The sequence below is a fragment of the Daktulosphaira vitifoliae genome, unplaced genomic scaffold, assembly GCF_025091365.1.
Source record: "Daktulosphaira vitifoliae isolate Bord-2020 unplaced genomic scaffold, ASM2509136v1 Scaffold_4, whole genome shotgun sequence".
NCBI lineage: Eukaryota > Metazoa > Arthropoda > Insecta > Hemiptera > Phylloxeridae > Daktulosphaira > Daktulosphaira vitifoliae.
Genome location: NW_026099575.1, coordinates 35266260 through 35293842, shown reverse-complemented (window position 1 = coordinate 35293842; position 27583 = coordinate 35266260). Strand labels below are relative to the sequence as shown.

The following is a 27583-nucleotide window of genomic DNA, read 5'->3' as shown; positions in this document are numbered from 1 at the left end:
ATTATGATACATTATGACCCACCAATATCTTTCCAAAATACGCTGAGTACAGTCGCACTTATAAAATAATTTAACTGGATGAATAAAAATTAATACTAGTTGTAAATATTATATGCATTTATAGATTTGTTTTAGCCACTTTGAATGGTCCTAACTTTGTCGTGAATTATACAGAAGTGTGGAAATAATTTTCGTTTTAGGGGTCCCTCCTAAAGCACCCAACACTAAAACTTCGGTAACATAACATTACTAAGTTTTCAAGTCAGTTAATAAAAAAACATAAATAGTTAAAAACGTAAACTGCCTGATGGTGTATTCGGAATAACTTAACAATTATTTTTAAATGAATATCATTTGGATTAAAAATAATTAGTAATATCGTTTGACAGATTAAGTGAATTAATTAAACACGTGATGATATAATAAAAAAATCATGGTGTCAAAATTAAACAAAATTTATAATAAAAATGTGATATAGCGCGTTAACCGCGTGAGATCAAAAATCGACAGTTAATCTTGTTCACGGCAATAGCACCTAATTTTCTACTAATGTTCCCATGACAACTAATGCGACAAAATATGTGCTATTCTTTGAGTGTTTGACAACTGATTGGATTATTCGGTTTCGATTATCAGTAACCTATTCTCTATTCACATGTCCAGTAATAGCAAAGCAACAGATAGTCGCCACGCCGCGAGAAGATGGGCGAAAGAATGTAGGACGAACAACGGTGTGTAGCCTCGACTTAATAACAACATTCCAAAACCGGGTTGGGCTATATATACACACGCATATACATATAACTCATGGAAATTAAGAGCTCTCGTATGAAAGAGGAAATTTCTTTATCCACGTCCTAAGACGACGTGGCATAAGAAAAATTCGTCATTTCAACAATGACATGAATTTCAACATTGCAGCTAAGAAAATTCGTTGAAAAAATGTTTGGAGCTATCGGAGATAAATGCTGTCCTTAGAATAAAAGAGAAAGGTAACTGCTGATATAACTCATATAGACTTATTTAAATCTCTCGTGCGAATGAGCGTCGAATTTAAAAAAACAATAATGTGAAAAACGAAAGGAAATAACTCATGTAAGGCATTGACACAATAACGTGACTAGTTTTTATGCTCTTGAACTTCATCGAGCCCAAAATGCACACTGCGGTGTTATTCATTACAACCAAGTTACGCAACGATCGACTAGCTCAAATCCAACTTAATTGTTTATCCTTGAGAAATCATTAAAACTAATTAGGAAAATTTATATCTCATGATTCTACATATTGTGTTCTTTAATAATTGATTTGTTATTATGGAAAAACGAAATGCAACGGTCGTTTTCTAAAATGTGTTAGATATTCTAATAAATCAAACATTTTTTTTTTTAAACCGTATACTATTTTAATCTACTTATAGATAACAAATCTCGTTAAATTTACTACTAATAAAGAGTACTCATAGACATGGGTTCGTTTATTTTCAAATCTTTCATATTGAATATTTTATTTAATTGCAAAAAAATAATAATTTTTTTAATATACTACTTCCTGAGATGGATGGACAAATTCTCTTAAGACGAAATACGATAAAAAATATTCGAAATTTTGACCTCTCAAACTAAAAATGGTTATCTCAGTTAACATGAAAATTTATTTAATCCTTTTAACTAAATAATTTAAAACTAATATATATATTTTTGTAAACCTTTGACAACTAAGAAACATAATCAATGATGATTCTCCATATCAAATGATCTTTTAAAACAGGTTTCTAAATTAAAATCGTGTATGGAATCGATAGAACAACAAATATCTTATAACAAGTTTATAGGAATCCAAATTTTCCGTATTGTACCAACTCGATTGGTTTACCGTTACAATTGATCATCTGTTAAAAAAACCAATGTTCTAACAAAAAAAACTTGTTCTTTTAGTTAAAGAGACTATTGAATTTAATAGCTTACGGTTTTGACATATTCAAGAGCGTTATTAGGTAGTATGAATACTTTTTTTCGAGCTTTCCACAATATATTTAAACTCCTATCAATTTATTAATAGCTATTAAACTATAGTTTATTGATAACGTGTATAACGTGTGAAATGTCAATTAAAATGAAAAATAATTTTTCATTGAACTATCAGAGTAGGAATAATGAATAAACACATCGTTCCATAGTGATGTAAGTCGTTGTTGATAGATTTACATGCAAAAATTGACATGATAATGAGTACTTAGAAACTATCTTAAAATTTGATGGTAGCTCATGTTGTTTGTTCAAAAGTCCGTATCAGATGATGACTGTTGGCTTTTGCTCATTTTGAAAGCGTAAATTGTTTTTACGAAATGTTATTCTTTGCCTCGCGGACACTGTACGACAACGTTAATTACATTGGAAACTATTTTACATTGAACAAAAAGAAAAATAAACAACGTAAAATGAATTCTTTATTGACAAAAATTATGTAGCGTAATGCGAAGTCTAATCACAAAGTACGCTGCGCGTGGCAAATACGTTATTTAATAAAAATCTATTTTCTTCCAACATAATGGGTGTCCCCGGACAAATAAAATATTGTGCATTACATTTTTTAATATCTTTGTTGTTATTGTTTATACGTCGACACGAACGTGTACATTGCAAGATTTGCACAACGACCTTCCGCCGACGTGTTCACCCTCCTCAATTCTTTGTCTAATTATATCTCGCAACAAAAAAGTTATTGAACACAAGCATATCGAGGGGCACAGAGCAGACTCTCTAGCAGTTACTTTCTCACGAAAATTATCCACCGAAGTAATAAGCAATGTAATTTTTTTTAACAATAAAATGCGCGCGCATTTAATTTGGAAAGACTGAAACAAACAAATGTAGGTTATACCTAACTGTTAGACATTTCGTCACAGATCAAATGTGTGTAAGTCGATGGTGTGTATTTTCTAACTAAAAATATAATTTTTGTACGTAACATTACACTGCGATCATGTGAAGCATTTCTGCCGGCTGAATAATAATGCACATAGTATCGCCAAACGATAGTTGATGGCAGTTGTGTTGTGTTTAGGAGCGACGAACTCGGAAGAACAAACAACAGGAAGGAGAAACGCGTTTATTTTTTGTAATTTTGTTTTAATTGTTTAATTTATGCGAACGTCGACCGCGAATGTTAAACACTTTACAATGGGTACCATTTAAACGTGAAAAAACGCACCGAAAAATTCAACTTGGAATAAAATAGTTAAATTTATTCGATTAACATCGAGTTATCGTTATTCATTATTCACCGTCAAAGCGAATCGACCATATCTCATATTTCAGTCACACCTATCATTGGGATGTCACATCTTCGGGCATGAATATTAAAAGTTTTCTAATGCATTTAGTAACGCTTTTTTTTTTGTTTATCTTCTACGGCCAGAACTCTACTGTTTTCCGTGATCGGAATAGAGAATGTGTTGAGGTTTTTCGACTTAACAATACCGTACAATTATTGAGATGCAACCTAGCAGGTGCACAACAATCGCGTATGAATACATGGCAACGTCATATTTTCCATCTTCGATGGCAAACCCTCTTTCTTTGTAAACCCTCCCGAGGAATCTCCGACAGAGCACTACAAACAACCCTCGTCTGTTAATATCATTGAGCCTGCAACGTCAACATAGGTGGGTTGAACACCTGCACTCGTATGGTTATCATGCGGCGTACCGTGACTGCTATACACCAGACATACACGAACCGTAGACGGTCGTAAATTTACAATAAAAACTCAATGTTCATTATGCCTTGGTTGTAACCTTTTGGTCAGAAGGCACTAAACAAATCAAAAGTATACGAATTATAAGTTTCACTTATCGGGAAAAAATGCAACATTACGACTATTCACTAAAGTAAAAGTGTTATTACTAGAGATTTTCCGTTTCCTTGCGGTCTCGCGGCATGCCCTCTGACGAAACGTGCAATTTAAAACAATAATTGAACTATAATTTTCGTTACAATCTGACCATAAATCTAGAAAACTGTTCTAATTCTCATTTAAATGGATACTCAGTTTTTTTTTATTGCGAATAGTGGATATTGTAAGACTGTGTATAGGCAACATAGATATTTGAAATGAAATTTAAGACGTTTTGGCTAATTTAACTGTACACTGCAATTAATTTAGATGAGTTTGGATAGTTGTTTTACGTCTACGTAGTGATCGAGTTGTTGTTAGGATTTCGCCTTAGGAAAAATTCTTGTCAGCTTAAATTCAGTACACACGTGAATATTCCCAGACGGTTCGGTGCACGAAAACATCAGGAGGTCGAGCCGATCAAGTTTAAACAGTTATGTCCGTGAAGATTAATACATGACGCAGTTTGGCACGTTAATAAGTATTATATTTTTAACTTATACTTGACGTGGCGCCGCGTTTGAACAATCAATTACCTTAGCGTAGAATTAATTAATTATTTCTAATGGGAACTACTTGGTTATAATTACTGCTATTGCTCTTATGGGAAACTGAGAATGCAGTGCCTAGTTTTAAAACGACTTGTGGTTTTGCAGGAGAAATATATAAATTTTTTAAAATAACGTACCACTCCGTTGATGATATTTTACACAAGGCTGTCGATAGTTGAAAATAATATGTGATTGACATAATAATGTTTACAAAGTCACGGAATATTGGCATCGCGTCGCACGGATTCACTTTTATATGGAATATAACCTATGTAAATTCGTGAGTTTAAAAAACTAATCGAACCTAGACTATTATTACAAAATAATGATGGTCTAAGTTCGTTGAACACCCGGAGGACGATCATAATGATTATGATTGCGTATCATCTAATTAAAATTAAAAAAAAAAGGCCTAATGTTCGGTGGATATTGGACAATGTAAGATTAATAGTCGATCTACGATAAAGAACAAATATAACGATGAAATACGACTCAATAAACTCATCATTAATAATCCTTTTCAAAAAGACAATATTTCAGAGAACTTGAAAAAACATTTGTTTTTATACCCGAACGATACCTTACGTATCGGAGTTTATATGGACATGAAGTAAAGAAGAAGGAGTTGGTTGTCCGGTCATGGAAAGGCGAGTATTGGCATCACGTCGCCGACGCTGTTGTATTGACCACGGATACCATTTACCACCAATGGTGCCAGCTCATCTCAAACAGCATGGAGTTCGATGCTCTCAACTTCCTCTACCGCACCGCCATCGCCAAGCTACGTCACTGGGCCAACAACCGGTTTACGCGTAAAGAAATGCGTCGAGGCCCTCCGTAAACCTACGGCCACAGGCTGGTCTGCGGGGGTCATGCCTATAAAATTACTATACTCGCAACAAGCTAACCCCAATGGATATGTATAATTATTAATGAACTTTTTTTGACTCGCTAACAATTACACACCTAGTCCAATAGAATGTGCGAACCAGAAACGTTTTTTTAGGATCGACGTCAAATTACGATTTAGTAAGACAGGAGCAGTAATGCTGATTACTTTTCTCATCAAAATGACCGGTCATTGATTGAAGGCTATGTATTTAAAACTATTAAAAATATATAGTGCATAGGTAACGGTAACTAACGATTATGTATATTCAATAGAATGATGAAAAAATTGACTCGTGAAGCGTCTTCTGACAATATTATAGGACAGGTCACAACCATACCCACAGGACGAAAGTCGATTGCTGAACACGTCTTAACACACCTTACTCGAGCATTATACTTCTATTGTATATAGCTTATATCAGGCGATGTTAATGAAATTTAATTAGTCAACAATATCTGCATAAAACTATTGCACTGTGTGGGTAGTATTGTTATATTTAATATAAAACAATATATTTTTTAGGTCTTTTATGTTTTCAGCTAGTAGCTTATTCTATGTTAATGCATTCACAAAACATTGGGGTTATCAGAAATATTGTGGTTGGAGAACATCGTACATAGCCTCCGAATTTTCCACTAACACCGCTGCAATTATATTATCACCTTAATCGCAACGCCAACAACTGGACCGAAAAACCGCACAATCGAGTGAAGACACATCATAGTAATTTAGCCAGCCAGGAGTGCATTATGAAAAATGTTTCATTTCTTTTCATAAATTTGTCTCGCACTAGTAACATTGTTTTTCTTGATATTTGGAACTCATTACAGCAGACGTAAATGTTACTTTATGATGTATATGCATTACACCAAATATAATGGTAATGACGATGCGTCCCAGTATTAAGCGTGTAACAAGATCGTTTGTAAGTATTTAAACTTTAAAAAAGTCCTCAGTGTACAACTAGAGCATATCCGTGGCTTTTAAATCGTGTGAATGTATTTGTACAAGGTTCGTGATTTTGACCGACCGAAGATCCAACACACAGTGGCGTTATCTTTAATATTCTGCAGTCGCTCGATCGAAAACTATCTGTTTCGCAGCGCATCCCGCAGTGCTCGCACCATTATTCACGGTTCACTTTATCCGTTATCAATTAGTGGTATTAATTGGATTTGCTACCGTATCGTCTGTGTGTTCTTCTATCGATACTGATGAGAATATAATCTATTCATTCTCGACTAATTGTTTGTTTTTCTTTCTTATAATCAATTCATACTAGACTCTACAAGTTATTATAGCTGAAGAGTCTAGTGTGCGATATATATGCGTACCATTGCATATAATAACAGTATTATACATACACACAAAAGATTTTGACGATATAGCCGACCATGAAAATTAAAATACATATCGTTAGTTGGGACGATGACTTTTAAAAATCGCCAATACACGAGCCAGAAGGTAAACAATCTAACGAAAAAATTATTACATCTTAACGTGGCTACCCCGTGTTACAATAATTACAATAAGTATAACAACTCTGCAAAAACCACAAAACACTTAAATAACCGCAGTGCTACATGAATTGGAGACAAACAAAGAACGACACACAGTTACAATTTTATTGTGACACAAGTGTTTCGTGAGCACTTTGTTAATTGTCATAAAGAATATAAAGTTATTTTCGACTTCATAATTTCTGATTGACATAATAAATTTTATACTGTTATAATTTTGAAGTTTAATAAATTCCAATGGTGTAGAATCCTAAAACGAATATTTGTTGCCTTAGAGTTATATACAATAAAATATTTATCGTAGTAAAATGTATATTTAGAAACGACGTGGTAAAAATAACTGAACAAATTAAAGTGTTTAGACAACGTTAATTGTGTTTCATTCATGTACTGCTATTTAAATCTCCGGGGTACCGGATTGTAAAAGTTTATTTTCTATGAGTCATTATCAGTCATTTTGGTGTTCCTACTTTCCGGCGGCGAATAGGTGCTATTCATATACATAATTGTTTTCCTGACATCCATTTTCTCTATAAAGCTATTAACATATTATAGTTCCTATGTCGATAGTTTAGGTCAAGTTCAATAAATCGTGTCATACTACCAAAGAAATAGAATTGTGAAAGCTAATATTAAATATTTTTAAGTTTCAATGATACCAAATAATTAATCCACATTGTAATAATAAAAAAACAATTTTTCACAAGAAAAATAAATTGAATTAATTCTAAATAAATGAAATGAATGAAAAATAATGTAATGTAGGACAATATCGTTAAGTAGATTAGATATAGTGCTAGAGTAAATTTAAGCATAATGAACAATTTTTGTCATATTACTGTAAGACTATCAAGACAGTATTTTTTAGTAGAATGAGACGACATAAAATTATTAATAATGCATCATTTTAAAATAAATTTACTTTCACAAGCCATCAACCATAAAAGTTATTATATTTACAGCTCTGCAATTGATAATCATAATAGGTTAAAAATGTGAATACATTTTAGATAAAATGAAAGTGGTTCGATTACCCTAAAATCGTTTTCAATCAGTGAATTTACTTGTTTTATAAAACGCATCTAATGCTTCTTATGAATACTTCGACTTCCTAACTAATGATGGTAAATAACCACTTTACAGTTGAATTGAGTTGCCAAGTAAACATATAATATCTAGTGAGGGACCGATGTAAAAAATATATAACGAGAGGGTGAGAAAAAATGAACGTAATTTATAATTCAACACAATAGTTGTTTACCCCGAATCCCTCTGGTATGCGTAGGAGGGACGTTTTCTACAAAACAAATTACTGATCATCATACAGGTGTAATGTGTAGGTATATGTTTTCCTTTTGTAAGCAATAAATCATAAAATTCTGTACAGTTTTCAGTCATGCAATTGTGTAAGTATTAAAACTGAAGCTGAATGCTATAAAATATCCGATTTTTTTTTATTGTAAAATAAATATTTATAAATAGTGTATAGAAGTTGAAGTAAACAGTCCCACTGAGTTGGAAAACTTGATGTACACTATTATATTTTCTGAATAAAATCATATTTGATCGACGTAACATATCTGATAATGTACCGTGTAATTAGATACTATAACTTTGGTGCCGTTGACCTATATTTAAATACAAAATGTTATTATCCACGGTCAGATTGACTTTAGATAAATAAAATAAAGAAAACCCTTTTACGTTGCAGAGATATATAATGTTCGTAAATTAGATCTCATTTATGAACGTTCATAAAACATGTTAACACAAGGATTTGCTCTTTTAACAACATTGTCACATGGTGTAAGAATGCATCATTGAATAATATCAACAAGTTCTAATAAGTATCATTTGACACAGACAAAAATAGGTTACCCTTTGTAACTTAATCAACTAATTAATTAAAAAGTTATTCATGACTAAGGCTTCAGATATGATGAAAATAAATTATATACCAAAAAAAAATAACAAAAATTGTCTTAACAAATTTTAGAGTAACTCCTAAATTTATATATTCATAGTCATATCAATAAATTTTGTTGATTTAAACTAGAACATAATTAAAACATTAAATCTTTGTAAATTTCTAACCTGTGGACTTTTTTTCTGTAATATTTTAATCCTTCAAATCAACATGTTCTTCAAAGAAAATAATAGCACTTCACTTGAATATTGGCTCACTAGTTTATCACTGTATACTATAAAAATGAAAATTAAACAAAAACAAACACCAGCTGATAAATAAGAACACTTTACTCGAAAAGGTAAAAATTGTTAAAAAATACCGGATTGCGACACCTCTACTCGGAGCCGTCCAGCCGATACGGGTTATTGTACTTAACTGCCTAGATAGAAGAAACCTGTTGGCCAAGACAGGCAGGTGTACCCCTACCATATCATCCACAGGTAAACCAAACATTTAATACCTGCAATGTGGTGGCAATTGCTACTAATAAGAAAAATTGAAATATATATATATATATTATATTAATATATTATTAAGATAATTTTGTATTATCCTTACATTTAATCGTATTTCTCATGAGCAATTATAATTTTACAAAGAACACCAGTAATTAACATAAAAAATATAAAATTATGATAAATATTCTACAAGCTTTCTGCCAGTGTCATCAGAAGATTAATTGAAAAAGTTCTCTAAGCTACAAATTTTGCATAACCCTACAATATTTTATTTTGTAACAAAGAAAAAAATTATTTGCATAAAACTTAATTTTTCAAGTTACTATAAAACCTTCAAAGATCATTTTATCAGGTATATTACTGATTTTATCAAGAAATATTTTTTTAATACTACATTAATTTTTATTGTCATTAATTTATTAAAAATATTTTAACTCTATATTCTTTAAAAATTAAAGTTACCAGCGTCTGTAATATATAATAAAATGGACTTTAACAATATTTACCAAAAGTTAGAGAAATTTAAATCATATAACACAGGAGAGATTGACTTGTTATAAAATGGTACTACAGTTAAAATAAAATTTAGTTATAAATAAATTCACATGGTTTAAACATATGGCTTAACATGGTTAAGTTATGTGTTTTAAACAACATCATTTCTTATAAAAACCTTCAATCAAAAACATAACAGAGAATATTACTATGCTTATCTTTCCAAGATGAAAATGTTTGAATTCTTCTTCATAATATAAGTTATAATTTGAAAAGACACAATATTTCATTAGACCATCAATTTTAATGAAAAACAAAATTAGACAGTAACAACTTTAATACTTTACTTTTGTCTAATATATTATCAGAACGATTTAAAATTTAATCCGTAATATTACCATTAATGTTATTTATTAATATTTTCTAGGAATAATTATATTAAAAAAAAAAATGATTTCTAGTATCTTGAATTTTAAATTGAATTTATATTGAACTTTAAAAAATATTTATGTTCAAAGTCCACTATTATAAGCTATTGGTCAATATATATATATATACAGTTCAATGGAATTAAACTCTAATAATTGCACACCTAGATACTATTAGATCCCAACTGATCTATTATAGAATTTTAATACAGTTAATAGTAAGAGTCGTGTTAACAAGAATGATGAAGATCATTTTAGCGGAGTTAATAATTGAAATTATGTAATTTAACATAACTAACATTGCTGTAAAAAGAAAGATTATGAGATAATTACTTCATAAAGTAACAAATTTAGAAAAATTTAGCATAAAAAATATTAAAATAATATAATTATTATTATATTGATAAAATTTATTAAAAAAAAAATGTTAATGATAATTTGTAGCATTTAAATGACTTCACTCTCTATAATAAAATAAAAAGAAAAAGAAAGGAAATCTATCTTTTCAATACTCTTGTTATCAGTTATGGTTTTTATATTCCTTAAACATAATTATAAAAAAGTATTGAAGTATATAAAAACATATAGAGTGTTATTATTGATAAGTGATTAATAATGTGATATTTAAAATATATTGAGCTAATGTTGCCCATTCTAGTAGAATAACAATAATTACAGCTGTTATGGTAATTGTCACTTATACCAGTACAATGTTGTTAGTTTTTTCACCAAAAATTTTCATTTTTAAACAAATTTTGAAAGTTTAGGCTTAATTCATAAAATATTGTAATGTATTACAAATTGTGATTGATGTGCATATTTTATTATACATACAGTACATAATATACCATTAAAATTAGTAGGTTAGTCATAAAAAGATATATCAAGAAAAATAATAATAATTTTTCCAAAATAAAGTATGAAGTTTAGAATCTTTAAAAACGAAAAATAGAAAACTTATAATTAAAAATTTCATACTAAGTTTTACAACGTACAACAGTGTGCCTAATTCGTAAATATACTTTAAATTATACTAAAAAAAGTTTCATTAGTAATGATGTAACATAATATTATGAAAATTGTGAATTATTTTTCATTTATTCTAACATGTTTCATTTAATTTAGTATTTAGTTCGTCATATAAATATTCTTACTAAAGTTAATATATTACTGAATATGCTAACATAAATGTATTTACTGTTATAATATCTTAAGCGTACATTATTTCCAAGTTTAATTATCATTTTTCAGTGGCCTGTATAGTGTCCATATCCTGTTCTTACAATCAAGAAGCTGTGTGAGTCTTATAGTAGTTGTTGTAGAAATTAGACATCAATTGATGAAACTTAGTATTGGTATTTAGAAATTAGGTTACGCATTAATTGTTTTAAATCGTAATAATAATTTGTCTTCTAATAAAACAATAGAAACAACGAGGCGTATAAATCATATATGATAAATTTAAAAGTATTTTACTCTAGTCAAGTGTTGATTTCTTAAATTATTTTAAATTTAAACATATTTAGTGAAATCCATTAAATTTTTTTTACATTTTCACAAAGTGTTTACATATACTGAAAGTAAAACGTTACTTTATCAAAGTGACGATTTTGAGATATTTTATAAAACTTATTTCAGATATATGCAAGTCAACAGGTTATTTGGTCATGGTAGTTTGGCAACATTTTATAAACAAGGGGGCAAAGTGATTTACATTATATCGACTTTAATTAAAACCAGAATACGAGTTATTTTTATGTCCTTGGCAATGGTATTAAAAAAGGGAATTGTCGGAGGTGGCGAAGAGAGACAGAAAAATAGCAATGCATTGCATTAACCTGTAAAACTAACGGCGGACATATTGACTTTCACCAGATGCAAATAAAAAAAAAAAATGCGTCTAAATGATGAAGGCCCGAACACTTTTTCTCGACTGTATGAGTAATCCGGTATAGATTTTCACTTCCTATTTTATACTCGATTGTCGTCAACCCGCTGACGACTTTTTGATTTAAGTGCAGACAACCTCTTTGAACTTGGCATAAAATACATGTTCATGGTTTTGATTCTAATAGCCAAGAATCTTTCATAAAAATATATCAGGAAGATGACACTGCCTTTCTAACAACCGACTGTCATCATTGTAATCACAAATTGTCTACTTACCGCAGGTAAGGAGGGTTTTTTAAGTTGAATTATGTGATCCCTTAATATTGTAAGGTGCGGTAGCGTGTGATCATCCCAGACGCACACAATAATTATTGTTATTTTTCTATCTCGTTATAATGTGTTTTTCTCAAAAATGCGGCGGCAATCTCCGTTAACACCCTCGTACCAACATATCATGAAAATACATTGCACACACATGAGCACTAAACGTGTACTCTTGGAATGCGGTGTGGGCTTCAAGGTCGACCACAAACCTTTCGGCCCCATGCTTACTCGAGAGACTAGATCTCCGAGTACAGACTCGAAAACCCCGTTTCGTACGTGTAAGCTTGATAGGCCACATCTGTAAAAATCAATCATATGTGAGTCAACACACTCACGATTATTAGTTTAGTTTGCGAATCGGTGAATAACTTATTCATTTACACATTTTTATGACTATTAATTGCCTCGGAGTCTCATAGCGTAATAAGGAAATATCTTAATCTTTTCTTCATAAGACTTAATGGTAGTGCAAAATGTCTTCACGTAATATTTCGATGAATCACTAATTAGAAAACCAAAAAGTACACATCATCATTACTTCCTCTATACAAACAATATAAGTACATTATATTCGTATGCTACCGAAGTCGTAACCACACGTTCCATACGTATAACTGTACCCGGACCACGCGGTGCAGTAATGTATAATTTAAACGGTGTTATGGCCGGTCCGTAAAAAACCGTTAAGAACGTTTTAACAATAATAATGTGTTACAGGAGAGAATTTAATTATTTCGGACTCATCGGCACCATACAATATTGTCATCATTTTTCGATTCGCCTATAGTAATATTGTAGTTTTACACACAACATTTTCCTCTATTTCTATTAAAAATAAACCATTATCAATTTTGTATTACTAACTAACGCTGTTTATAGAATCCATTTGGTACGTGCAAGTATCGTAAGTCATATTGTGGTTTTACCTATTGTTGTCATACCAAGACTAACAAAAAACTTCAATGCTGCCTCGTATTATTGGTGCGGAATGTTTGATGAATAGGTCACAAGTTATTTTGTACCGTTAAGAAGCCCGTAGGTCATCAAAGCACAAGAATGTATCACATCATGTTAAATTTAAGGAAATCATGCTTGCGGGGATGATTGAAGATCTTTTCCGGTTTTGTTTTTAAATGTTATGCACTAAACTTAATTATTTCTTAAAAGTTTTTGTAATAATTACGGAAGTTTATATGAATTTACAGAATTTACAAGTGTATATTTATAATTGCACAGTATAATTTTGATAGAAATTAACGTAGTTACTTCTTTTTATAATAGAGTGATTCATTATTTAGCATAAACTTGTCGTTGAAGTAGCATCACATTTAAGTCTTATGTTATGGTGTCGTAAAATAATACCTTAAGACTAAGACGACTTAATAAAGTGAGAACATTTAATGAATGAATTCAAATTCTTACATTTAAATTTAAAAGTACAATAATAATCAATTATATTATCATCGGTAAAAAAATTAAAAATGATTAATTACATTACATATTTTATATTTATAACACACTGAAACCGGGATACAGTAAAAATAATTGAATTCTTTAAGAAAAATAACTTTTATTGTGAGGATTTAAATTTTTTATTTAAAAAAAATTAATAAAATATATATAAATATACATATATGATGACATAAAATTAATTTTTTATAACTACTCATACATTTATTAAGTTATTTCTTTATTAAAATATAATAGGTTCAAAGTTTTCCATTAAAAATTTATTAGTTGTTTTATTATATTAATTTAGATTAGCAAACTGTTATCAATACAAAATGTTTATTCATTTTGTACATTTATATTATTAATAAATTCTATTGTTGATGTGATGTTAAACATATTGTTTTATGTCCTACTGTTACAGACTCTAATAATGGTGTTAGTAGTCTACGGTTACTATGTCAACCCCAGGGGGTTACCGGAAATGGTTCGAATTACAAGTAAATAATTAAAAATGTTGGGGTGAATCTTATTAACTAAGTTAAAATGGTCTTATTAAAATAACATTTAACCATTCCAGAAACTAACATAGGAAATAGTACTAATTGACGTAGATGCAAAATGTATAGGTTTACCATATATTTAATATTTTAATAAGAATTGGATAAAAATTAATTACTACCAAAATTGTTTACTTAGACAACTTTTAATGGGATGTTCATCTAGAGTTTGGAACACTAAATTTGATTGCTAATGAGCCTTAGGACTATAAATACACACAAAATCTATGTTGGTAATTTTGTCTAGAATATTAAAAATTTTTTGTTTCTCTAAAAGCTATTGCATGATTAAGAGAAAGCCTATATAGTTCAGCGCAAAGGAATTGAACGAAGGCACGATGCATTACCACTAATGTAGGTAGGCTGCCATTTTCTTAATTCGATTATTATCTAATAAATAAACTTGTTAAATATTTATTATTCCATATAGATATAGGATTAAGTGCGGGTGGTTGAAGTGGAGAGAAGTTTCTGGTATGTTATGCGATCAAAAAATTCCAATGAAGCTGAAAGGTAAATTCTATAGGCTGTAGTGAGAGGAGCAATGATGTAAGGTTCAGAGAGTTGGGCAGTTGACAAGAAAGAAAAGCAGAGAATGAGTGTAGCAGAGATAAGAATTAGTGGAGTGACTAGAAAAGATAGGATAAAAAACGTACATATAAAAGAGTATATAGGTGTAGCGTCAATCGTGTTTAAGATGAGAAAAAATAGACTTAGATGGTTTAGTTATGTTATGAGTAGAGAGAAATTGAAAGTTGTAAGAACAGTTATAGAAATGATTGTCGCAGGAAGAAGGGATAGAGGAAGACCAAAAAAGAGATAAAGCAATGTTATTGTATGCGATATGAGGACGGCTGATATGAGGACGGCTGATATGAGCGTAGATGATGTGTAAGATCGTGTCAAGTGGAAATTTAAGGGTGACTGACTCCTAGTAGCTAGGATTAAAGTGAGGAAAAAGAAGAAGAAGTAGATTAAATAAATAAATAATTTTACAGCTACATTATATTATAAAAAGTGATAACACAGACAATTAAAATATAGAAAAAAATCTAATTGCTGATTTGAAATCAGCGCAAAAATTGGTTTAAAAAACGTATATTTTTATTACTGATTAAAATTGTTTATTGATCAGTTTAGACGAAATTATTTTCTAAAATGTTTGCATCAAACACTTAATAATATACAACTATTTTGTCATTTTTAAAATGTCTCTGTAAAATATATAATATTAAATTATTGATTATTAATTTCATACTACGATTTATTGCTATAATTAAAACTATAAATTATTAAGAATTTATTTATATATTAATTTATATATTACAAATCAAAGAACTACTAATCAAGATATAATTAAGGGAATAGGAGTTGGTGTTGCTTTTAAAATAATATACCAATTTTTTTTTTAAATTAAACTATGTATAGATTTGCATCGAAGCGTTTCTTGATTTATAGTGATTTCAATTACTGTCGGATATCATTTATACTTGTTTCAACTATACCACATTCATACCGTGCTACAGTTTTTTTTTAATGTAAGAACTCGGAGACATTTTTTTTTTTATAGCTTTTATCATATATAATTATAGCTTAATAATTAGTTGATAGAGTATTAATTAGCGTTACAAATTACAGAAATAAAAATATGTTAAGTAGTATAACAAAGAGCAACGAATGCATAATAAATATGATAAAATTACAATACCATTTTTTAAATATATTTTTTTCTAGAATAATATTCTATATTTTTAGGCAATATTTTGTTTTACTTAAGTTATCCATCTTTAAAAAAATTCATTGTAATTAAAAATTAAAGCTTAAAAACAAAGATTATTTATATCGACAAACATCATCTAATAATTCCCTTAGAGTAAAAAAACAATGTGCCGTTAGCGCGTTAATAAAGTGGGTAGATATTTAAGTGACGTCACCGTTTACTGGTCACGAAGAATAATTTCCGTTTTTAATATTATATTATGCATACGTGGATCAGAAAAACAGGTCACATTTTGCTCATATACAAATTAATTTGGCGTGATGCTATATCGTGACTTATCATCTGGGTAATAACTCTATTAAACGAATACTGTGAGTCATTTGAATAATGATGTATCCAAAATTTTAAAGTCGGGATGCAGCCTTTAATTTATAGTGAAAAATTCTAACAATTATGTTTGATATAAATGTATAAACATTTATACAAACGTTGATAATAAGGTTAGGGAGAATTTCCCTATTTGATTCTCTCGTAAATACGCATTTGATTATGTTTAAATTAACGGCAGACTATATTGAGCTCCTAATAAAAAATTTCATATAATAATTTAATTTATTATAAACTTAAGTATTAATAAATTATAAACTTGACTAATCATATTTTTGGAATCTGTTAATTAATATTTAAATAAAATAAATATTTATAATTAAATTGGATCTAGTGGGATTGGTTTGATACCTATGCTTAAAAGGCATAGGTATCAAACCAATGCTACCAATAAATCTGTTCTTATATGTCATAGTGTTTTAAATTTTAATTTGAAAATTAGTTAGTTACTATTCATAAATATCATTCACACAAAAAAAAAATAATTTTCAGTAAATTTATAAAAAAATTCAATTTTAAACTTGGACGGGAGGAAAATATTATATTAATAAAAAAAGGCACTAAGAAAAAGTGTTCTTAAAAAAAATCTGAAGGAGAGTTTAGTGAATTATTAGATACTTTATTTTGTCGCTACCTCTTTCAAATAAAAATTATATGTAAATTTATGTAGAAATATTTATAAGTAGAGGAGAAATTGAATTAAAAATTAATTTATTAATTAATAAAAATTAGATTCTCAAATATATTGTTCAAATTACGCTCGTAAAAGTTTTTCAATTTGAAATAATGAGAACATGTCAGTTTTAATTTATTAAATCTTAACAATTAATTGGGTATAAAATCTAAATAACTTGTATAAATGTAAAACTTGTACTTTAATGCCTTTAAGAGTTAAATCAATGTGAAAAATCAAATTAAATCACTATTTATCTTGGAATATTATAATAAATCACACCATCAATGTCACTTTTACATTTTATAAATTACCATATTTATTTTATTTATAGTAAACTTAATTTATAAAAAGTTAATCGATGGAGTTATAAAAATTTGAATTAGTTTTGAAGATAATGTAAATGGATTTTTAAAATAAAATAATTATAACTTAGGTTATAATAATAAGTTAAATAAATTTATTTAATTTTAATATAAAAGGGAAATGATTAATTAAATAATTTACAATAATTACTATATTAAAAAATGATTTTATAAGTTTTCTACAAAAAGACAAAATTTGAATTTGAGTTTTTTTTCCAATAAGTGGTACAATTGGTTATATAATTATTACTGAAACATTTTTTTTTTTAATTTATTGAAATATTTTTCAAATGAAAGCGTAATCAAAGTTAAATTTTTTTTGTATAATAGTTTCAATATCCAATAAATTAAACAATGTTACTTAATTTAAGTCCTACCGAAATGTGAATATAAATTATAGTGAATTGTGAATCATCGAATTTAATTTATATTTCTTTCCTTATAATGCAATTAACTATCATGTCCACTTTATCTATATTATTATTTTATGTTTGAAAAATGTGGAACCGATTACATTACAACTTACTAGTATGAGTACATTAAAACTTGATTTGTTTTAAATTATTTCGAAAGGGTTTTATTTCATTGTAGATAAATATGAATAGTAATGATAAAACGTAAGTTTAGGTTAACCCTATTTAAATAGGGTTAACCGTAATAATAAAACATTAAATTCAATCCTTTTTTTATCGTGTCCACGAGCAACTTAAGTTTTTTTAGATTTAAAAAATTATATCATTGTATCATAAAACAAAAATTTTACAATATCTATTCTATTAGAAACTAAACCGATGTACTTTTTTTCATTTAACAGGTTTTCTTCACTGAAAATACAACACATATTATCTCTATAAAAGAACAGAATTGTTTTCTGTAATCTATACAGCATGGAATATACATTAAATATATGTAAAACGATAGTTATTGTTTTCTATTCATGTTAAGAATTTGAGTCATAAAAATATGTAGTGTCTAAGAATGAAAACATTTTAATGTATTTTTTTTCGTTAGATACATTAAAAAATAGCGTACTAAAAACGATCTATTTTCGTTAAAACTTTTTCATTTTCAAGCGATATAATAATCACAGACTAACTAATTGGATAAAATGTAATTTTAATAACATAATATAAAAGATATTTTCGCTTGTCTAATCTTTTTAAAATTTTCTTAAGTTTAATAACGAAATTACCTTATAAGAACAATGATTTTTCAAGATAAAAACATTTTTGAGAAAATTGTAATTTTTGATTTTAATAGTAAGTATCAAAAAATTTATATTTATAATAAAGGAACTGGTTGATAACCATTTATAAATTTAGATAAATTATTCCGCACACATAATCAGTCAGTACAAATTTTTATTGATTGACTTAAAAACATAGTAATGTGCTATAATGGAAGATATAAATTCGGAGGATTAGAGGGGTTTATTACCCTAAAATAAAACATATTTTTTTACTACTAAATAATTCTATAACGAAGTTACATAAATTTGGACGGCCCTTCAAACTAAAATATTTTTTTGTAAATTTATATAAATACGTTCCTTTATTTATAATAATGATCAGTTTATACGTGCTATCATAGCTAAAAATTTTTTAGGTAAAGCTTTCAAAATTATACGTATTTGTTGATAAAATCTGTATATTTTAAGACTCTGAAAAGATAGGACGAATTATTGACCAACAAGTGATTATACAAATTTCACACCTTTTTTAGATTAATAATTGAAGCTTAAACATGGTTGGTAAAACTAATTCTTCTTATTTAAAAATTCATAATCATTGGCACAACATGAACAATGTTTTTGGGAGGGCCTAAACAGTTTTATCCAAAAAATATTTTTATATACATTAAATACAATTTTTTGGAAGACTAAATTCCTCGCCTAATTGCACCCTATTAACATTACTAATAGTATTATTTCAAGGTTTATTTAGTTATATACAACGCCATCTATCAATATAAATTTACTTTATAATTTTAAAATAAAAATGCTCAAAAAATTCTGTACTGTTTTTAGTAATATTAATTTATTTTATGTATTTATTACTTATTTTGATAAATACATTTGTCCAATACATTTTAAGAAATTATGAATAAATGTAAAAAAATTATATTATCAAATATCTTTTTTTGAACTTGATCAACTTTTTTTTATTACATTATTCTGCTAAAGAAAATGTTTTTAAAATTTGAATTTCACTCGAATTGTAAATATGATATTCATTCTTTTTTCAAATTTCAATATCAATATTTAATAATATATTTTTCAATTATAATCATGTAGATAGTTCCTAACATAGATTTGCTTTCAATTTTTTTTTAATTTTAGTTTTCTTCACTTTTTATAATTATTATTAATAAATTCTGAATTTCGTACAATATTTTTGTTTTTTACTTCAGATTTTGTTTTAAATAATAATTAAAATTTTTTTTTAACAATTATAAAATTGATTATTAGCTTAAATATCAATTCTTATAATACCTTAATAATTAAGGTATTAAATTATTTAATATGATAATTAATGTATTATTTTATATAAATAAATACAAATTAAGACATAAAATAATAATATTAAAACTATTTAACTTAAAACATCTTTAAAAACGTTTTAACTTATTTAATAGGTTGTTTCTCCTCATTCCGAGTTTACGAATCCTTAACCAATATTGTTTTGTATTAGGATCCAATTCTTCAAGAGGCACAGGTCCAGCTGGAAAAAATTATTTCTATTCAGTGATTTAAGAAAAATATATCATACACTGATATTTTTTTAATGATTAAAATGAAGACTATTCATTTAGAATCTAAATTTTAGATAATCAAACTATCATGAATTTTGTATCGCTCAAAATAATTTACTATAAATAATAGACTTCATTAGTAAAAATATAAAACATAAAACAGAAATTTTATATAACCATTTTTGTGAAGACTATTAAAAAAAATGTTTTAATAATTTAAATTAAAGCACTATAATAATATAATAAAAATACAGTCTTTTTTGAAAAGAAAGTTTCATCAGTTTTATCAGAATAAATATATTTAAATTATTCACAGTATCTTAAAAATGATATGTGAAAAATATTTGATATAGTCAAAGCAACAAAATTTTTATAAGCGTTTAAAAACTAAAGAAATTCTTTTTAACAATATTTATAAAATCTTAATAAAGTGTTTTATTGATATAAAAAAAATACTTAATAAAAAAATGTAACATTAATTACTTATGTTAAGTTTCCATAACCATTCTGGATACTCAGAATCTGGTTTTAATTTTATATCTTCTCCTCCTTCTTTTAAAATATTACTTCCACAAACATATTTGATTAATTTTTTAGCATCTGTTTCGACTGGAATTTCTGTTTTTTCTGAAACGGGACCACCTTTACCCAATTTTTTTTTGGATTTACCCAATGACATAATCCCTGAAAAAGTGATAATGAATTGAATTTTAAGAGTAATTAAAAAAAACATAATTAAATTACATACATTACTTAAATTAAAAAAAAAACTTACCAACTGTTGCATAATTATTGATCGGAATTTGAATACAATTTCGGACACTGTTTAATTGGTAGAATTTTAAAAACATTTTAAAAGTATAGTTTCTTTTAAAGAAATATTTACAAAATATTGTCAACAATAAATTAAATAAACAACTTCCTTAGAAAATAAGTACCGGCTATGGTTATGATAACTATACTATATCAATTCTGTTTTATATCGCAAATTATTATGAATTTTAATATCAATATTTTTCACCAATTATCAGTTAGATTACATTATTTTGAATAATAGATAGTAGTAAAAATTATCAGCTAATATTATAGACCATTTACTTGGTCTATGGTTATTACACAAGTTCTTTAGATCAAATTTTAAAGAATTAATTTTAAGTCAATTAGAACAAACAAGTTGCAATCAAGTTATCAATATCATTGCATTTTCAGAATTTATATTTGTCATACTCTTTATGAGATTCAAATAATTCTTTAGAGAGGTAATTAAATTAAAAAGGTTGAAGAGATGTAATTGCAACTATATATAATATTTTAAACTAAATAAACAAATATGATTTCAGTTTTATAATATTATATAAATTAACTCGTTTAGAATCACAAAATATATAAAATTAACAATTTTGGAACCTCTTATAAAATCACTAGTGTGAAGCTACCAATTTTTGATCCACCAACTTCTTATCATTATTATATTTCAGTTATCAATTAATTATACTGTATAACACTTTTTTCATACCGCTAGATGTCGCTACATAATATCAAAAAGCATACATTGAACCTATTAATAAGTCTTATAACAACAAATTGTCGCCTGGTAGGAGCATATATACATTTACTATCATACACACCTACATACCAACTCGGCTTATTGAGGGTGACGACCGTATTTCTCCACTTAGTAATTAATACAGCTTTGTGTGAAATTTAATCAGTTTTTTAATAATATAATTAAATTGCCTGGACTTTTCTCGAATCACCTTTAAAAATCAACTAGTGTCAGGTACTGCACGGAAGATATACGTGGAGCACCAAAAATCCATGAGCTATTAATAACTGGCGATATTTATGATATTCTATTTAGATCTTAAGCAGAAATAATAACGTTTACATTTTATAGATATTTTCCTATAAAAAAAACTGACAAGTGTTTAAACTTCAATGATTTAATTTAAATATTTGTCAGTTTTTTTATAGGAAAATATCAATGAAATGTAATAAAAAGTGTAAAATATTTGAAAAATTCCCTTAAATATATTGGAATTTATATTACCATGAAATAAACAAATATTCTTTAGTAGGTGTTTATTATACTAAAACTAAATAGTATAAATTATTGTATTGAATATTTTATAATTCGAATAGTTTGTTTTACTCAAAGTTTAGATTAGTACTGCGTTATTTAAAGCCTCGATCAAACTGTATGATTGTTGTAAAATAAATAATTAAATAAATCAACATTATTTTGTTAACTTGGTTGTTATTTTAGAACACTTTTTTGGTTCCTTAAAAAAATGATATTGGCCAAAAAGAAAACATTTTTATTTTTTTGCTGGCCACTATGAGACAAAATTTTCCATATAAAAAGAGTGAAGCACTTTCATAATTTAGTCTTTTTTAGATTAAATAAAAACGTGAAAACTTTTCATTATTCTAACTTCATACTGAGTGCTTAATTTTTTTTTTTTTTTATTAAATATGATTAAGAACATCGTTTGCTACCACTATGCAGTCAAAGGACGTGTGGAAAATTTACCATCTCGTATTTTTTTGTGGCATTTATTTTATTATAGAAAATGACTTCATCAGGAGAATGGCAATGTATTGTGCTATCGTCATAACACTGTTGAAAATTATTGATTACCGTAGATTTTTTGAGACAACGGAAACAAAAGTCATAAAAATTAATGAACTGAACACTGAAGATGATAAACTACCACCACCACGTTTTTCACATTCAACTGTCCCTCCAACAAATATTCGCTGTGTATTTTCTTCGTCAAAACGATGTGGGTATTTTTTCCAGCTATTAATAAGTGCTGAATGCTCGTACAATTTAAAACTGGGTGAAAAATATTCGTTTGAATGCGAAATCATTAACTCTCAAAACTACAATAAAAAAACAAAAGTACGTTTTCATATGATCAATAGTAAAAATAATGTATTTGCAGTTGACGAAGACTTATGGAATTCAATTCCAAAAATGACCAACGCCATGAAAGAAATTGTTACCAGTTCATGAGCGTTGTTGATGTTGAAGTAAATTGTTCAATGGACTTGCCAATTGGGACACAGGCAGCTTTAAAAAAGTTATTTGATAAAACCCCTTACACTCGGATGGAAGCGGTGCTTGCTACTATTTCTTACAAGTACGAGTGTGTTTCACCTGAAGTAAGATCAATGTTGCTCGGACGTCAACAACAATATTCACTCGAACATGACGAAAATCTGACAGATAACCTATTAGCTTCCAATTTACCTGGTTTGAATGAGTCACAGCTGTCTGCTGTGAGGCATGCCCTACGTACGCCAGTTTCTCTAATCCAAGGGCCTCCTGGTACTAGAAAAACGGTTACTAGTGCGACTATTGTATACAATCTGTCCAAGTCCGGAACCGTATTAGTTTGTACACCGTCAAACAACGCTTTAGATAACTTGGCAAGATTCGTGGCTAAAACAGGCATCGATGTCGTTTGATTTTTCAAAAAGACGGAAGAGACCTTTAAAAGTTATATTTTGCAAGTGGGCTTTTATATTATTTCAGCCTGTAACAACAACGTGGTTTGCCACTTGCATAACGACTAGCTATAGTAGCAAGGGTCGCCACCACCTAGGCGAGGTGTCACATCTATCAGATATGATTACCGGACCATAGGTGGAATTTAATTTTAAGTTAATTAAAATTATAATCTAAGTTAATATGTCGTTATATGTATAAATTACTATAATACCTCATGGTTTATTAAACACAATTATGACAATTAAAGTTGTTTGTGGTTGATATGTAAAACATATCGTAGCCTGTGTCTAGATTAAGGAATAGGGATAAATACACGTGAGTAATTAAGTTACTCGCGCAATAAAATAAATATTACAGTTGAAATTAATAAGGAAATTTAATTTAATTGTTAAAAAAAAGAAAATTAAGTTAAACATGGACAAAAATGCGAATGCATCAAAAACCATGTCTACAAATAAAATAAAATATTTAAACAAAACAAACAAATAATATTACAAACATCATGGACGGTATTTGAACACATCCGTTAATGTTATCGGAAATTAATGAAGAACACCAGGAGCGGTCTGGACACTCGCTCCTTAGCGTTGGCTAGAAGAAAAGGGAAACACGTGCTCCCCACACATAAACAAAATTAAGTTAATTTACGATAAAATAAAAATGAAATTAATTAATTAATAAAATATAGATCATTACATAAATATAATATAAAAAAGAAAACGATACCTGGACTCCGAAGAGAGCCTTCCGATAGTCTGGATGCTTCGCCGAAAAGATCTGGCCGTTCGCCGTTGGCGGCTCTACTCCATCATTGAAAAATATGTCAATAAAACAACAAATGTGTGCACCCTAGCACGGCCAACGACAGAAGAAAGAATAGAGAAGAGTCAACACCGAAATAACGGCAATTTCAAATCGATAACGGCCAGTCTTTTTGGAAGGGATCAATACTGATAAACAATTCGATTTTAATTATATTTCTCTTTTATCGCCTTATCTAGCGGTCAGCGGTAAAATAATGAGTGGTTGACACCCCTGTGTCAGAAAAAGGTTCTTTTGCGCGATAAAATAAATAAGTAGACATAACAAAAAATCATAAACGGTCCACCTTTGAATTTGTGACGTTACAATTTCAAATATACATATATATATAGNACCTTTGAATTTGTGACGTTACAATTTCAAATATATATCTTAGTGAACAAATAAAAAAGCTTGTGAGTCATTCAGAATTTAAAACTTTACAAGGGTTAATTGATCAAGGTGCCGAGTTGAAACCAAAAGAGAGAAAGGACTACAGTTATCTGAGAAGAAATGCGGAAATCGACTGTTTAGCGAATTGTCGAGTCGTGTGCACAACTTGCTCCGGCGCCGGCGATAACCGTTTAAAGAAAGTAAACTTTTCTTCGGTGGTCGTGGATGAATGCGCTCAAGGCTTAGAACAGGAATGTATCATTCAAATCACCCACGGAGCCAAAAAAGTGGTGTTTATAGGTGACCACTGTCAGTTATGTGTCCGGACACTATAAACGGAGGTCTACATCGTTCCCTGTTCGAGAGATTAATTGCTGCTTGCCTACAACCAGTTTGTTTAACTGTACAATACAGAATGCACCCCGAAATCAGCGAGTACGCTTCACAAACTATGTATGAGATTACGATTAGGAACGGCGTAATTTGTAACGACCGAACTGGATCGATTGATTTCACGAGGCCTAAACCAAATGTGCCGATGGTATTTTACTCGTCCGATGCCAACGAACAAAAATTGCGATCGGATACGTCTTTCTTGAACTATGGAGAGGCGAAAGTTGTTGAACAACTAGTAGCAAAACGCCTTAACAAAGGAGCTGCTCCAAATCAAATTGGTGTTATAACTCTATATGAAGGACAACGATCACTTTTGAAACAAATTTTAAACAAGAACGAAGGGGTGGAAGTCAGTAGTGTAGACGCTTTTCAAGACCATGAAAAAGAGTATATTGTTATATCGTGTGTCCACTCGAACGAGAGAAACGTCGTAGGGTTTCTGAACTGTGTTCGATGGCTAAATGTGGCACTTACGCGTGCAAAGTTTAGTCTTTTTTTAGTTGGAAACGCAAACTTTTTGGTTAAAAGCCCTACGTGGAAAATTTTCTTTGCTTCTTTGACGACAAAAATTTAATTGTCGAAAGGTCAGTTGATGATATGCGTAGAGCGCTCATGAAGTTTGATTAATTATATATATCTTGGCATTTATTTATGAGTAGATTTATTTTATTAATTTTTCTATAATTGCTTGATACTCTAAATATAAAAAACCAAAAAAAAAAAAAATTATTAATAATTAGTTATTTTTAATACATTAATTATTTATTTTATACACTGTTCTAGTCTAAAATAAAAAAAAAATATATTATTTAAAAAAAAAATGAACTTTTTTTTATTCATCTTTGCTTTAAATTAATTGATTAATTTGTTAATGCATTAAGTATCATATAACTTAGAAAGATAGTGTTATCTAGTTGGTATGCGGGAGTATTTGATTTGCATATTTTTTTTTATTTTTAGTTTTTTGTGTCTATTACTACTTTTTTTTAGATCTCGCTGGACCGATTTTTTTCAAAGATACGTCAAAAAATTACAAATCGTATCTATTTGAAGACATTATCCTCAAAAATTGAAAAATTTTCCCTTAATCCTCGTAAATGGTGGAAATATCCAAAAAATTACGATTTTTAAATTCGGTGGTAAATTTCGACATTAATTCACTTTTTTTTCTAAAAATTAAATAACTTATTGAAAAATGAACAAATCAAAATAATTTTTTTTTTTTATATTAAGATCTTAGATAATTCCCTTTTATTTGATATAATTTTTTTGAAAATCTGACACTTAACCTTCTCTCAGAGAGTATTCAAAATAGAAACTTTTTTACAAAAATCAAATTTTTCAACTTAATATTTGAAAATTTTCCGGAAATACTGCGTTCTTTAACATATTTTAAATTAGAGCTTATGGTACGCACTATAAAATAGGAGTTATTTTTGCTTTTGGAATAATTACCAATTTCTTAAAATTAAACAATTTCTACAGATGTTAAATATATATTGAATTATAGCTTACATTATATACTATAAGTTAAAAAAAATTTGTAATTTTCTTGTAAAAAATCAATGTTATTTTGGTAGTTAAAACTGCCATATCTTTAATAAAATTAACGAACCAAAACAAAAAATAGGAGTTATTTTTACTTTTGGAATACTCCATCAATTTCTTAAAATTAAAGGCTATCTACAGATTTGCATCGAAGCGTTTTTTTTCTCAAGCTTAAACGCCCACATAAACATAATCTCAAATTATGTATATACTTTAGTTTAAAATATCTCCCCTCTATAAGTTTATAAATCAGATCGAAGAAAATAATATATTTTAATGGCTATCAAAACAATATTAACTTGTTTTCTTTTATCTCATCATTTAAATAGTAAAAAAAGACAAAACATCAATTATCAATTACTTCCAACTACCTAGTCACCAATAAAACCATAAAAAAGTTTTATCAATAAAAGCTAAATTCGTAACTATAAAAATCTTAGAAGTTAATAATGTATTAATATTTTTAAATTAATTAATTTATCATATTTTTATAATTAGATTATTATTCAGAAACGTTTTAAAAAATTATGAACATAATGCTATTAAAAAATGTAAAAACGGTTAGTTGTATTTAGTAAAACTAACAATATCACAAAAAA

At 28.2% G+C, this 27583-nt stretch overlaps 2 protein-coding genes across 2 annotated transcripts in view; both read right to left on the bottom strand.

Moving 5' to 3' along the window:
- LOC126905480 (sushi, von Willebrand factor type A, EGF and pentraxin domain-containing protein 1) overlaps positions 1–9194 on the bottom strand; it is a 35469-nt gene extending 26275 nt beyond the window's left edge. Inside the window, exon 1 of the mRNA XM_050685202.1 lies at positions 8955–9194. The gene's annotated coding sequence lies outside the window, so the exon portion shown is untranslated. The remainder of the gene's footprint in view (positions 1–8954) is intronic.
- A 10863-nt stretch (positions 9195–20057) lies between these two features.
- Positions 20058–21345, bottom strand: LOC126905084 (39S ribosomal protein L54, mitochondrial). The gene is made up of 3 exons (XM_050684488.1): positions 21105–21345; positions 20813–21013; positions 20058–20298 (listed from the first exon to the last, which is right to left on the bottom strand). Exons 1-3 carry the CDS (start codon positions 21178–21180, stop codon positions 20186–20188), a joined length of 390 nt encoding a protein of 129 aa, XP_050540445.1. The 5' UTR covers positions 21181–21345; the 3' UTR covers positions 20058–20185.
- Between the last annotated feature and the right edge of the window lie 6238 nt (positions 21346–27583).

Excerpts from the sequence above, each read along its gene's own strand:
- LOC126905084 (XM_050684488.1), bottom strand. The coding sequence starts at position 21,180 with ATGTTTTTAAAATTCTACCAATTAAACAGTGTCCGAAATTGTATTCAA. Across the intron at positions 21,014-21,104 it reads CAATAATTATGCAACAGTTG|GGATTATGTCATTGGGTAAA; the intron begins GTAAGTTTTTTT and ends TCACTTTTTCAG. Across the intron at positions 20,299-20,812 it reads GTTATGGAAACTTAACATAA|CTGGACCTGTGCCTCTTGAA; the intron begins GTAATTAATGTT and ends AATTTTTTCCAG.